This window comes from Artemia franciscana, chromosome 5, assembly GCF_032884065.1.
Source record: "Artemia franciscana chromosome 5, ASM3288406v1, whole genome shotgun sequence".
NCBI lineage: Eukaryota > Metazoa > Arthropoda > Branchiopoda > Anostraca > Artemiidae > Artemia > Artemia franciscana.
This window is the reverse complement of record NC_088867.1, coordinates 21,004,850-21,018,174: the sequence shown is the minus strand read 5'-3', so window position 1 is coordinate 21,018,174 and position 13,325 is coordinate 21,004,850. Positions and strand designations below refer to the sequence as shown.

The window sequence follows — 13,325 nt, the reverse complement described above, 5'->3', positions numbered from 1 at the left end:
AGCATTAATATGGCTTTTGCTTTTCTTTCAAAACTTCTTTATCGTAAAGTTTAAAACAAAATTAATTCCTGTTCGCTTTGACTTGCCAAAGTTTTTCTTTTATTGATTAATATTATGAGTATTTCTTCAGTTTTTCAGGTTTTCGGCTTAAGAATTAAAATATCAGGTTATAACTTAAATTCTTAAACTATATAAGGTAATATGAGAGTTTCCGGTGTCTGTATTCAATATAATTTTAACATAAATTGTGCTCAATTTGAAATCAAGGCTTAGGACGGTTCTTTAAGCAAGATTTTGATTCAACAGCAATTTCTGGATAAGATACTCGAAAGAAGCCTCATAGGAGAACAATCAAAAGATTGCCCATGAATGAAAATTGTAATATGAGAATAGATGTATATCAAAAGCATCACTCATCTTTGTTTATTTCTGACTCTTGAATATCTTTTGCCTGATGAAACTTGAAAAGATGTCATTACAACAACCTGGAGGGACAGTATGTCTTTCAATGGAGCCCCTCGACATTCGCAAAAAATTCCAACTTAATACCTTTTAGATTCCTGAGAACATACAGGTGCATCATTTTGACAACCTGAATGTACATATTGTCTTTTGATTTAGTTCAATGTCCTCCTAAACATTTTCTGGGAGTTTTAATTTAATATCCTTAGCCGTTACTTAGTGGGTTCGTCTTAATAGTCTTAGTTGTCATTGAAATATTGCAAATAAGTTTTTTTTATCTGCAATGTAACTAAAATTTGTAACTTAATAGCCTTAGCCATTCGTTTTTTTTTTTCAGAAATGCATTTTTAGCAGCCTGGATGCACTTAAACTCTCTTAATTTAGTTTAATAGTAGCAATAGTACTAGAAGAAGTAGCAAACCGGGATGCACATAACGTCTTTTGATTTATTTCAACATCTCCCTTACCACCTGAAGTTTTGCCCATTCTTAGTCTTTTTAGAGACTCAAGCATGCCCATATTTCTCAGCATTGAATAGGATTTGCAAACAATGGGTAGCTTGCATAACTTATATCTCTTTCCCTGAGGGCTGTGGGGGGGGGGGTCATGTCATCCCCGAAGGGATAGTTATTTGTCCTTTAGCTTATTTTGAAGAAAATGGCTATTTCAAAATTTTGTTCAGATGTCATTGAGGGGCAGTTAAAAAGGGCGTGGGAAGGGTCTGGTCCCCCCGGTCACTTTTGACTCTTAAAACTGGCACAAAAATTTTGAATCAATTCAGTTTCTACGACTGCCCATTGCATATGAAGTGGTTCTGGAACAAAAAGAACTCGTTGAAGGCTTATAGCTCTTTACTGCTGGCGAGGCAAGAGCGTTGTCTTTTCTTGCCGTTTCATACTTTGATCAAAGTACCCGGCTCAATAGTAAACGAAACTCTAAAAAATGGAATTTTGATGCTAAAAGATACATCAAAAGAATTGCATTTTCATGCTGATTTTAAATATATAAGTTTAATCAAATTTAGTCATTGTCATCAAAAGTTACGAGCCTGAGAAAGTTTGCCTTATTTTGGCAAATAGAGGAAAACACCCCCTATAAGTCACAGAATCTTAACGATCATCACACCATCGCATTCAGCTTATCAGAGAACCCTTTAGCAAAAATTTCAAGGTCCTATCTACAAAAATGTGGAATTTCGTATTTTTTGCCAGAAGACAGATCACGGGTGCGTGTCTATTTATTTATTTTTTTTTTTTCTTTTCCCCAGGGGTCATCGTACCAACCAAGTGGTCCTAGAATGTCACATCTTCTCTTTAATATATTTAATCAGGCCCAAGAAGGGAGATTGAGAAAAGAACAAACTGACTTACGAATCAGTGGTTCGATTCGAATTCGAACGAAAGTTCGATTCGAACTTTCGTCAGTTCGAATCGTAGATTTCACAGGAGCAGCACTTGCAGCAACACACATCTCTTCTAGCTAAATACGGAAAATTTGAGACTGTTGCCTAGTATCAAAATCTAAGGAGCTATTGTCCACGTACAGTGAAAATAGAAACTAGTTTACATTTATCTATAGTAAAGGGAGAAACTGAATTCTATTTTTGTAAAAATATTTTCTATGGTTAGATAAATTGTCTAAGCTGTTTTGAACACTTAAAAAATTAAACACTTACAAATTTCAAGATATATTTAAGAGTTCACTAAATAAGTTTCATAAGTTCTTATAACTCAATGCACAGTGTAAATCATTTTTCAGTTTTCAATCCCTGCAATTTTCTTCGATTTTTCATTTTCCTTATCTTACTACCATTGTATATTTTCCAATATTTTCAAATGTATGAATTTGTATATTTACTAATGATTCTATATATATTTTCATGGAAGAGGGGGAACATCAGTCCAACTTCTTTAGGAGACCCCCCCCCCAAGTAAGACTAAAGCAAGAATAAAAGAAATTTAGCCTATATATACATTTCTTTCACATTACCAGATCCCCAAAGCATCAGGCCTATCTGTATCTACTATCCTAACCAAATTGTGTTTTTCTTTACTGAAAGAGCATATGCTAGCAACAATCATACAAGTAAAAACAATCATCTGGGGAGAGGGGGTAGGCTAAAGCTAAGCAATTAAAGAAGTAGGGTAATAAATTTCCTCACTTGAAGCTGTTTATACCAAATCCACTTTATTGTTTTGTCAAAGAATTGAAACTTATAAAAAAAAGAAGGGAAATTCAAACGGAAACTATGTCACATCAGAGAATTGTTGCAGGAGAGGGTTAAAAACATAAAAAGAAAAAGTTTAAGCAGCAGTTTTTCAAATTTTTCCAGGAAATTTTTGGGGATTACCACTCACCCCTTAGCGTGTTCAGACACTGACACACAATCAAAACTGTAAGTGCATTTAAAATAATATTTTACATGTGGAATAAAAAGCTAATTATTTTCATTGCCTGAGTAAAAAAAAAAAAAAAAAAAAAAAAAAAAAAAAAAAAAAAAAAAAAAAAAAAAAAAAAAAAATCACATGTTTAGACATGTATGCAGAAGAATGTATCTATAAAAACAAACTCAGTCTTTCTTTGAATTTGGATCCACATTGAGATTAACTCCAATATGTTGCGTCTACATGTGTTGAATCCTCGGGGATTCTTTTCACACAGTCCCAAGGTGACGAGCTGCAAGCAAGGAGTGACGAGGCTCAATATTAACCGAGACAAAAAAACGGAATTTTGATATCAATAAATATATAAGAAGAATTAGCTTATTATGCTGATTCCAAATATATAGGATTTATTAAGTTTACTGTTACCCATAAAAAGTTACAAGCCTGAGAAAATTTGCCTGATTTTCGAAAAATAGGGGAACCACACCCTAAAAGTCAAGATACCTTATTGAAAATCACAACATCAGATTCAGCCTATCAGAGAACCCTTTTCAAGAAGTTTCAAGCTCCCATCTACAAAAATGTAGAATTTTGTACTTTTTGCCAGAAGAAAGATCATGGATGTGTATTTATTTGGTCACCCTCCCCCAGGTTATGGCATCAAATCCGTAAAAAAAAAAAAAGGTAAAGGATACTGCATTAGACTTTATAGTCCTTACCGGCGGTGCTGATCTCCGTTTCTTGGCCCTTCAGCCAGGAAGTGCAATGGGGGGTTGGGGGCCAGCCATCCTGTGCTTTCGCACACCCTTCCTGTTTACCTTCCCCAGATTTCTCCAGGTACCCATTTAGAGCTGGGTCGACTCTGACTAAGCTTACAGGGTCACACCACTGACCCCCGTCCCAAACCGAAGAATTAGGTACACTGGGATTCGAACCTGCGTCCTCTCAGACAAAGGGTCCCAAATCCAGCACACCAACCCACACTGCTAGAATATCGGTAAAGAGTTCTTTCAAGCGGAAATTAAAAGTTTTAGTGCACTTTTTAAGTTACAGAGATCATTGGAGGGCAACTAGCTCCCCTTCCATCCCCCTTTTTCCTCAAAGTCGTCTGATCAAAACTTTGACATGGGCATTTTGTTCAGAATAGTTGAGAAACCCATCAATTAAGCATTCGGAGATAAAATGATCCCCCTCAGGACCTGGGGAAAGGTATGTAGGTCATAAAACTTGCCCATAGTCTACGTATAGTATTTGTTATTGGTAAGTATAAAGACATTTTTTGAGGGGGGCGGATTTTCCATGGGCGGGAAAGTTTCCAGGAATGAACTTTTTAAGAAAAATTTTACACTACGGGAATTTTTCAGAATTCCTATACAAAATTATTTTTATTTGTCTTACTTTCTCTATGCTGACTCAATTTTACCTGTGGATATGATAACAGTAATTGTACAGGGTAAATTATCCCTGAGATGTTGTCTTGAGGACCTTTCTTTGGAGGGAGAGCCAGATTTTACAGAATTATTTAAAAAACGATCAGAAACTAAATAAATAAAAAAAGTTTTTTTCGACTGAAAGTAAGTAGCAACACTAAAACATAAGATGAACATAAATTATTACGTATATGAGGAGGGTTACCCCCTTCTTAATACCTTGCTCTTTAAGCTAAAGTTTGACTTTTTGTCCAAATGCTTTAAGAACAACGACGGAAACACAAGAGTCGTTTAGTTAAAATAATAAGAAGCTTTTTTAATAGTACTAAAGCTTTAGCATGAAGGACGAGGTATTAAGAAGGAGAAACCTCCCCCTTCATATACATAATAATTTCTGTCCGTTTTAAGTTTTAATGTTGCTCCTTATTTTCAGTTGAAAAAAAAAATTATTTAGTTAACTTAAGGATAGGCCTACTCCTTAATTTTTTCTTCTTTCAGAAGTTTACAATGAAATATTTGGATTAGAAAATTTTTAAATCCCTAGTGGATTCCCCTTCAACATAATACAGAATCATTTATAATCATCCATATTTTCATCAAATTTTCGCACAAAAATAACTCTAGTCTTTTCTAGTCTATCTAGTATTTTTTTTATGTCGTCACTGCAACTATTGTACAATTTTAGTAGGCTCCCAAGGTATATGAGTTGGGTGACCAATTCAACTACTTTGCCACTTACTATGACAAGAATGGAAGATGGGTTGGGGTCTCTTGTTGTACACATGACTTTCGTCTTCTTCAGATCCATGGTCATTGTGAAGCTATTTACTGTGGATTCTAGTTCAGAAGCTTGGGCCCATAATCTAAGTGCAGTTTCAGAAAGCAAATTGAGGTTGTCAACGTAAGCTAGAGTATCTATGGTGACTCCACTAATGTTCAAGCCCACTTTATTTTCTAGTAAGGGTAGGATTTTCTAGCAGGGGTAGAGGTAGGATATAATTGCTGCTTTTGCTCATGCTTCTGGAAAATGACCTGTTGTCCCAACAGCAACAGCCACTTTATGAAGTGACAATATTGCAGAAACAGCCTTAAGTAGTTCAGCAGGTATACCGTCAGGGCCTGGAAAGTGGGATGACTCAAGTTTGGGACAAAGACTTTTTTTAAGTATCTTTACAAAAGCTGTGTGCGTGGATGGTTCTTGTAGTAATATGTGATGTTGCTTTCTTTTGCTTGCTTTGTTTTTCTTCATTTGCTTGTGCTGCTTGTGCTTATATAATTTATTTATAGGTGCCTGGGTTTAATAAAAGTATAATCTCAAAAACTTTACATGGTGTCAGAAGTGGGAGAGCCAATCAACCTTGCCAAATTAATCAACCTTTAAGTAACCACAGACAAGAAGACAGCCTTCACCATGGATATTGAACAACCAAGTGTCAACTGGAATGCCCCATGCCTGGCAGATGAATGGAAGAGATCTGAGAAACATTTAAATCTAATTTTTGGTGGACCACTTTCAGGAAAGACAGAAAAATCAATGTGCAAATACCTCCTAATCTGAACAGGTGACAAGGGACGTGAAACCTTTGAACCATTCACATTTACAGATCAAGACAAGAACAAAACTGAACCATACCTTATAAAATTCAGAGGAATTACTACACCAAAGGCAAACAGCTTGTTTGCTCAATTTGTATTCTACAAGAGAGAACAGTTGGAAAATGAGAGTATGGAAAACTTCATAACAGAACTGAAGAGACTGGTAAAACCATGCACATAACCAACCCTGAAGAAATGGTGAGAGATTTTACAGTGATTGGCATCAGAGACACACAAATCAGAGAGCATATAATTGTGGAAGGAAACTTTCTTACTCTACAAATTACCAAGCAGAAGTGCCATCTCTAAAAAATGACCCAGCCACAGTTGCAAACGTTTGAAGGAAAGGAATTTCATGTAAAAAAAGGAATCGAAGCTATCCAGAAAACCAAACACTACCAAGCACCTAATCAAGATGAAAGACAAAAAACTGAAAGACAACCTAGGGAGTGTTACTTCTGTGGAGGAGCATAATCTCCAGCCCACACGTGCCCAGCTAAGGGAAATACTTGCACCAAGTGCAATAAACTCAACCACACTGCTTGAGTGTGCAAAAGTACAAAAGGTATTAACATTATGACAGATGCTACCAACAGTGGAGCTGATTCTGAACAAGAGGATGAGGTTTTTTACATATAGTGAACCAGTATGACAGCAGAAATGAGGCATTTATCATACTGAACCTAAACAATCAAATTCCAGTTCAATTCAAACTGGACATTGGGGCTCAGGCAAATATACTTACTGCTAGGTACTTTGACACCATAAAGCCACCAGTAGAAATAAAACCAACTGCCCAAAAACAAACAAGCTACTGTGGATCAAGAATCCCAGTCAGAGGAACATGTCAGGTAATGGGCAGCTACCAATCCCAAGTACCATCCAAGCTGCAGTTCTACCTAGTCAAAACAAATTCTGTTCCTATCCAAGGGTTCAGATCAAATATTGATCAGAATCTAGTCAAACTGGTCCTGAATGTGAACAAACCCACAGAAACAAATATCAACAACACTATTGAACAATTCAAAGATGTATTTGAAGGCATAGGAAAACTTGAGGGTATATGCCACTTCCAAGTGAAAAAAGGTGTCATTCCAAAAGTTCATCCAGCCAGAACAGTTCAAGCTTCCCTTAATAACAATAATAATAATAATAATTTATTTGTGATCCACTTGAAACAGAGGAGTAGAAAACAAACACACACAAAAAAAAACTTCTGATAACACATTAAATTACTGTAGAAAACATTTTAGAAGACCATGAAAAGGGTTAATAGTAAAATGTATTGAGTTGGATAGCTTCTGGTGTAGCACTTTAAGTTTATTTAATAAATCTGGAGCCCTGAAATTTGTTACCATATCACTGTTCTTGTACCAGGAGGAAGATACAACAAAAATCAGAGGAAACAAAAATAAGATGACTTGAGAGCCTTTAAATCTTTTCTTTTTAAAACAGGATACAATCCAGAAAGATATAAAACTGAGTGATCACAAAAGCAAGAATAAATTTGTGAAATGACTTTGTGGTTGTATTTCCCCCTGTTTGCAACAATTTTAGAATAACCCACTTGAAGTTTAACCTTAGCATCAGAAACAATTTTATTACAAAAAGAGACTAAATTGTTAGTAAGGGTAATGCCCAGCCCCCTTAAAGAAGTCGCACACAGAATGCTAAATTCAGAACAATTAAGTCCAGAAGATTGGTTAGGAAAAAGACCAAAATGAAGGAATTCACATTTATCAGGGTAAATAACTGAATAGTTTATCTCCTTAGAGATAAACTAAAACAAGAGCTCAATTAAATGGAACAAGAAGGCATCATTGAACAGGCTACCACACCCACAAAATGGGTAAATTCATTGGTAGCTGTTGAAAAGAAAGATGGTAGTCTGAGAATCTACATAGACCCCATTGACCTGAACAAGGCAATCATGCATTCATTCTACCCCATACCTACAATGGAAGACATGCCTACAAGATTACATGAGCCAAGTACTTTAGCAAGATGGATGCAAGACCAGGCTATTGGTCACTCATTCTAGACACAGAAGCTTCCCTTATGACAAGCTTCAACACTATGCATGACAGATATCACTTCAAAAGAATGCCATTTGGGATAATATCAGCCAAAGATGAATTCCAAAGGAAAATTAAAAAAAACATTTGAAGATCTTGAAGGTTTTGTGGTGATTGTTGATAACCTATTGATCTACAGAGCAACAATTGAAGAGCATGACAAGTGCCTCCTTGCTATCCTAGAAAGAGCAAGACTATGTGGTTTCAGATTCAATAAGTGAAAATGTAAATTTGGTGTTTCTAGTGTACCATACTTTGGACATACCATCAGCACTATCAGATTAAAACCTGACCCAAAGAGTTGAGAGCCATCAATGAAATGCCCAGCTGAACCAACAACAAGGAGCTAGCTACTCTTCTTGGCATGCTAAACTTTTTACCCAAGTACATAGCAAATTTCTCCTCAAAGGACAAGGAACTTTGTGGCCTGCAAAAACAGAAGAAGTTCATCTGGGGAGAAAAACAAAAAGAAGCCCTGAGGGAATTGTAAAAATCAACAGTGTCAAATCTATCTTTCTTTGACCCATCATGCAGGTCCACAGATCTCACTGTTGATGCCTTGTCCCATGCCCTTGGAGCATACCTGTCATCTAATGGTAATGTCATTCCTTATATCTCTAGATCCCTGAACAAGACTGAGCCAAAGTATGCTCAACTAGAGAAGGAGTTATATGCAATTGTATTTTGGTGTAAGCAATTCTACTACTATCTCTATGGCAGAAAGGTGAATGCCAAAGCTGACCACAAGCCCCTGGACAACATAGTCTCCAAGCCTCTAAAAAAAGCACCAACAAGAATTCAACAGATACTGCTACAGATCCAGCCTTATGACCTGACACTCATTTTTTGACCTGGCAATGATGTTCCAGTTGCCAACACTGTCTAGGCTACATTTGCCAGACACTGATGAGAGGTTACATCAAAAGCTCAAAAACTATGTTCATCAGCTTTTAGATTCCCTCTGGTCATTGATGCAGAGCTAGTAGAATTTGTCAAAGAAACATGCAAAGACCCCCAGCTCAGCCAACTAACAAATGCAATAAAGATTGGATGCCCAAAAACCCAGAAGCTCTGCAGCAATGATCTCTTGCCCTACTGGACAATACAACATGAACTGACAGTTCACTGCAGCCTCATCCTCAAGGGAGAAAGAATCCTTATGCCTGAAAAGCTGAGATCAGAAATTCTGAGCCAGTTGCATACTTCTCACTTGGGCATTTAAAAACAAAACAGCAACCAAGAATGATTGTCTACTAGCCAGGCCTGAATGCAGACACTGAAAGGATGATCCAAAGATATTCTGTATGTCAGATATTTGGAAACAGCAGCCAGAAGGAGCCCCTCATATCCACAAAGATACCCTTGCTACCCTGGAAACATGTTGCTACAGACAGTTTTACCTAGAAAGGTTCTAACTACCTGATCCTTGCTGACTACCACAGTTCTTTGAAGTGGACAAGCTGAAAGACATGACTATAAGTAAGGCCATCTCAAAACTGAAAGCACACTTCACCAGACATGGCTTACCATTATCCCTCAGGTCAGAAAAGGCTAGATATAAGAAGTCTTTCTCTGAACCTGAGCCAGTTTTTTGTGGTGTACCTCAAGGTACCATCTTGGGTCCTATTCTGTTTCTAGCTATGATTAATAATATTACTAATGATTGTGAAGTCAATTGGAAATATGTTGATGACCTTACCCTTGGAGAAATTTGTGAAGCAAATGAATGCAGCAAAGCCCAAATTTTAATTGACAATGTGAAGACTAAAGCTTCTAATTCAAATATGACAGTAAATCTTCTATTCTAACTATTTAATTTTTAAATTCTTCTGAGCCTAATTTCTGACCAACTATCTCTGATTCTCTTAAAGTCAGTAAGATTAAACTCTTGGGAGTTATTATAACCAGTGATTTAAAAAAGGAAGCAAACACAACTAGTCTAGTAAAAAGGGGTAATGCTGGGTTGCAGATGCTCAAGCTTATGTCAAAACATAGCACCCCTCTAGATCACCTCCTTGGAATATTTGCATCTTTTATTTGCCCAATTCTGGAATATGCAGTTCCTGTATGGCACTTTGGACTGATGGCTGAGCAAAGCTCCAGGCTTGAAAGAGTTCAGAAAAGAGCTCTAATGATAGTTTCAAAGCAGGCAGAAATGTTGTATGAAGAGCTGCTGACAAAGTTTAAAATACAAACCCTGGAAAAAAGAAGAGAAAAACTCTGCATGGATTTCAGGTGAAAATCTTTGATCCACCCCATCCACAAAACTCTTTTCCCCCTCAATCTACAGCAAAACGACTCCCGTGCAGGGTTGCAGTGCCTGTTGACAAACTTCAGCTGGTATGCTGTGCCCACCAGTGGTTAGCAAAGAGTTTTATACCTAGCTTTGTAAAAATGCATAATGAAAGTCCTGGACTAAACTTATATCCTGTTGAATAAGACTTTGAAGAAGGCAAATATCCCTTCCCAACTTCCAAATAATCAAATCGTCTACATAGAGGCAAAATGATGCATGAGATACTTGAAATTCAGAAAAATGTAAGTTGAATAGAAGAGGGCTCAATATTGCACCTTGAGGAAGACCTCTCTCAATGGGACATGCTTTACCTCTAGACTGATTTCTGACACATAGGCCTAATAGCCAAATTCAAACCATTATGAATAAAAATCAAAGACATTTTCTCTTCAAAAGCCACAATAGCGATTTTTGTGACTCAGTTAAAACAAATTCTCCCATTTATTAAAACAGCTATTTACTTCAAAGAAGATTCAAGAGTAACCTAGGCTACCTTTTTTATTTCTTCCTGAATTTTTTAAGAAAGCACCAGGGTGGACAAGTAAGAGCGATTGCACAAAAATGAGTGCCGAAAAACTGTGATTTTCGCCATCGCCACTTAACACGCCTAAAATGTCGGTATCCATCCTGTTAGACCGCAACACCACGTCGGTTTTTGTTTTTGGCAACGTGTAGGTGACAAAAGTAAATGACACACTTCGCAGATAAAATTAAAGGTGATGTTATAGTGTTGCTCACGATAAAGCCATAAGGCTTCAATATTTTATTTTGATGGTTTTCTCTGAGGCACTTCAAAGGAAAAGGGTGGCTTAATAAAAACCAGGGGGAGTTAACTCGACTCTAGATCGAAAGTTCTGTTGCCATTTTTAAGAGTGAAAAGCGATCAGAGGGCAAGTAGTCCCTAAGCTTTCTTTTTCCAAAATACATCCGATCAAAATTTTGCGATACCATTTTTTTGTTTTAAACGAAAATTGTTTACTATACCAGAACGTGGTCTATCACATTCATTCTCAATTTGGAGCCATAGCTTAGCTGATTCATATGCTGAAACAATATTTGAGTTTTTTGACCAATCAACCACTTCTCTTTTTTTTGCGAACACATCTAGTTGGAACTGCAATAAGTTTTATACATCGAAAAGCGTGGTCCATTTCTACAAGATAACTTGTAATCTGAATTTCGAACTGACGCTCGCGAAGATAAGAACTACAGTCGGGGCTAAGGAGATAAAATGGAATCTCGATTTTTTTTAAGAAGCCAGTCACATTCTAACTTAAATAACTGGCCATTAATGTGGCTCCAATTTTGGATCTCGAACTATTTTTTGAAGTTAGTAGTTTTGGTAGCATTGATGCACTCAATATATACACATATTGGAAGGTTATCATAGCAAAAGCCTTTACACAAGACTGTGGCTTGGTTCAAGGAAAAGAAAAGACAATATGATCAAGGTTCGACATTAAGGAACTAGTACCTATATAAGTAAAATTTTCATCTTTTTCAGTCAGAGAGTAAAATGGTGGAATGAAGCTCCAAAGCAACTGACTCCTTGGGAAGCTTTTGTTCGTAAAGTCACAATTGAAGTTACCAATGATTATAATGCGTGAGTCAGATGACTTCTCCACTTTCTTGATGAGTCGGCACACTTTTTTGCAAGCACTTAGATATATGGAATTAGAGTTTTCATTGCGCTAATTCGTCGGGAGGTAAATGTTTATTATCAAGATATCCAGGCATGATACTGCAAGAATATGATCGCCAGATTTAATATGATTGCATTTTAAAGTAGCTAGAATGGCAAAGCCACCTGAGTGGGGGGCATCCACGTGCTGCAGTAAATATTACATGGGAGAAAAATACAAAGCAATTAGGCAAAATTTTTACAAGCTCTTTTTTATCCGTTGAAAGAAAACGTTTTTGAAGACATATCATATCATATTTTTTGAGTAATTGGGTCAAAATTAGAAATTTATCAGTGACTTTCCCATTTATATTCCATCATGGGACTGATATAAGGCGCGTCATTCATTTACATGGTAGCTGTTGTATGTTTGTTTGCTATGACTGTTTATTTAATTTCTGTTCGTTTTGGGTTTTGCTCAGTCTATAAAATTAATTTAAGTTGTTTTTAGTTTAAGTTAAGCCATCACAGATTTTTTTCCTGCTTATCTTAAGTTTAGTAATGCATTTATTATTCTTTGAAAAACGTTTTTCCGGAGTTTTTTTTTTATTAATCTTGCAGATAAAACGACCGAATGAAAATCTGAATAGTGGATGCAATTGGGCAAGAAAATTAAATAACAAACACGTTACTATTTGGATTTTGGAACTAGGCCTATTGCAAGTAGATTGAGATTGGATAGAGGTTCAAATCACCAGTGCCTTTGAGATAATGCCATCAAGTAGCTTAAGAAATGATTCAAGGCTGGGGCTACCATTTCAAACAGCTAAGTTAGTAGAGTATTACTTTGTAACTCTAGAAAAGAATGGTAGCCTAGAATTCTGTCTTGCAAGCAGGCATTTCTAGAACTAGGCTATAGCTGATAATATCATGTTTTAATCACCCGTATTTTTATTGTAATTTTTATTCTTTAATTGTCTTCTAAGGCATCTTATCACCAAGGTTAGACCAAAGGAACTATTTTGAACCCATTGTGGTAAAATTCTAGTTAATTGACTTCTTGCTATCTCAGAAAGGGTTTAGGTTAGGAAAATGAAACTTTCAGGGATGAATCTACAGAATAAAGTATGTTCCGGGAATGTATTCTGCAAGCAACTAGGCTACCTTCACTACTTCTCCCTCTAGAAGGCCCTGAAATTTGCCTACATGACAGGTCTATACCTATTGAAATTTTGACAAAACAACATTTTACCTTAATTTTCAGTTACTAGTTGCTTTTTATCTGCCTTTAGTTCTGATAAATGCAATTCCTGTTATTTGAGTAGAAGTTTGAGCCATATCAATGTTTTTTTTTCAAAATTTAGGAAATGTATTTGCATATCTTTAAAACCTTATAAAATGGAATCGAGCAAAGTTATGAAGCTGAAAACAATTTTGTTGTACTTCAATTAAGCAGAAGAT

At 36.3% G+C, this 13,325-nt stretch overlaps 1 protein-coding gene across 1 annotated transcript in view; it reads right to left on the bottom strand.

The window, feature by feature from the left end:
- Nucleotides 1-11,532, bottom strand: part of LOC136027088 (trimeric intracellular cation channel type 1B.1-like) — a 37,572-nt gene extending 26,040 nt beyond the window's left edge. Inside the window, exon 1 of the mRNA XM_065704032.1 lies at nt 10,737-11,532. Coding sequence (XP_065560104.1) covers nt 10,737-10,869 — 133 coding nt within the window. The 5' untranslated portion in view covers nt 10,870-11,532. The remainder of the gene's footprint in view (nt 1-10,736) is intronic.
- Between the last annotated feature and the right edge of the window lie 1,793 nt (nt 11,533-13,325).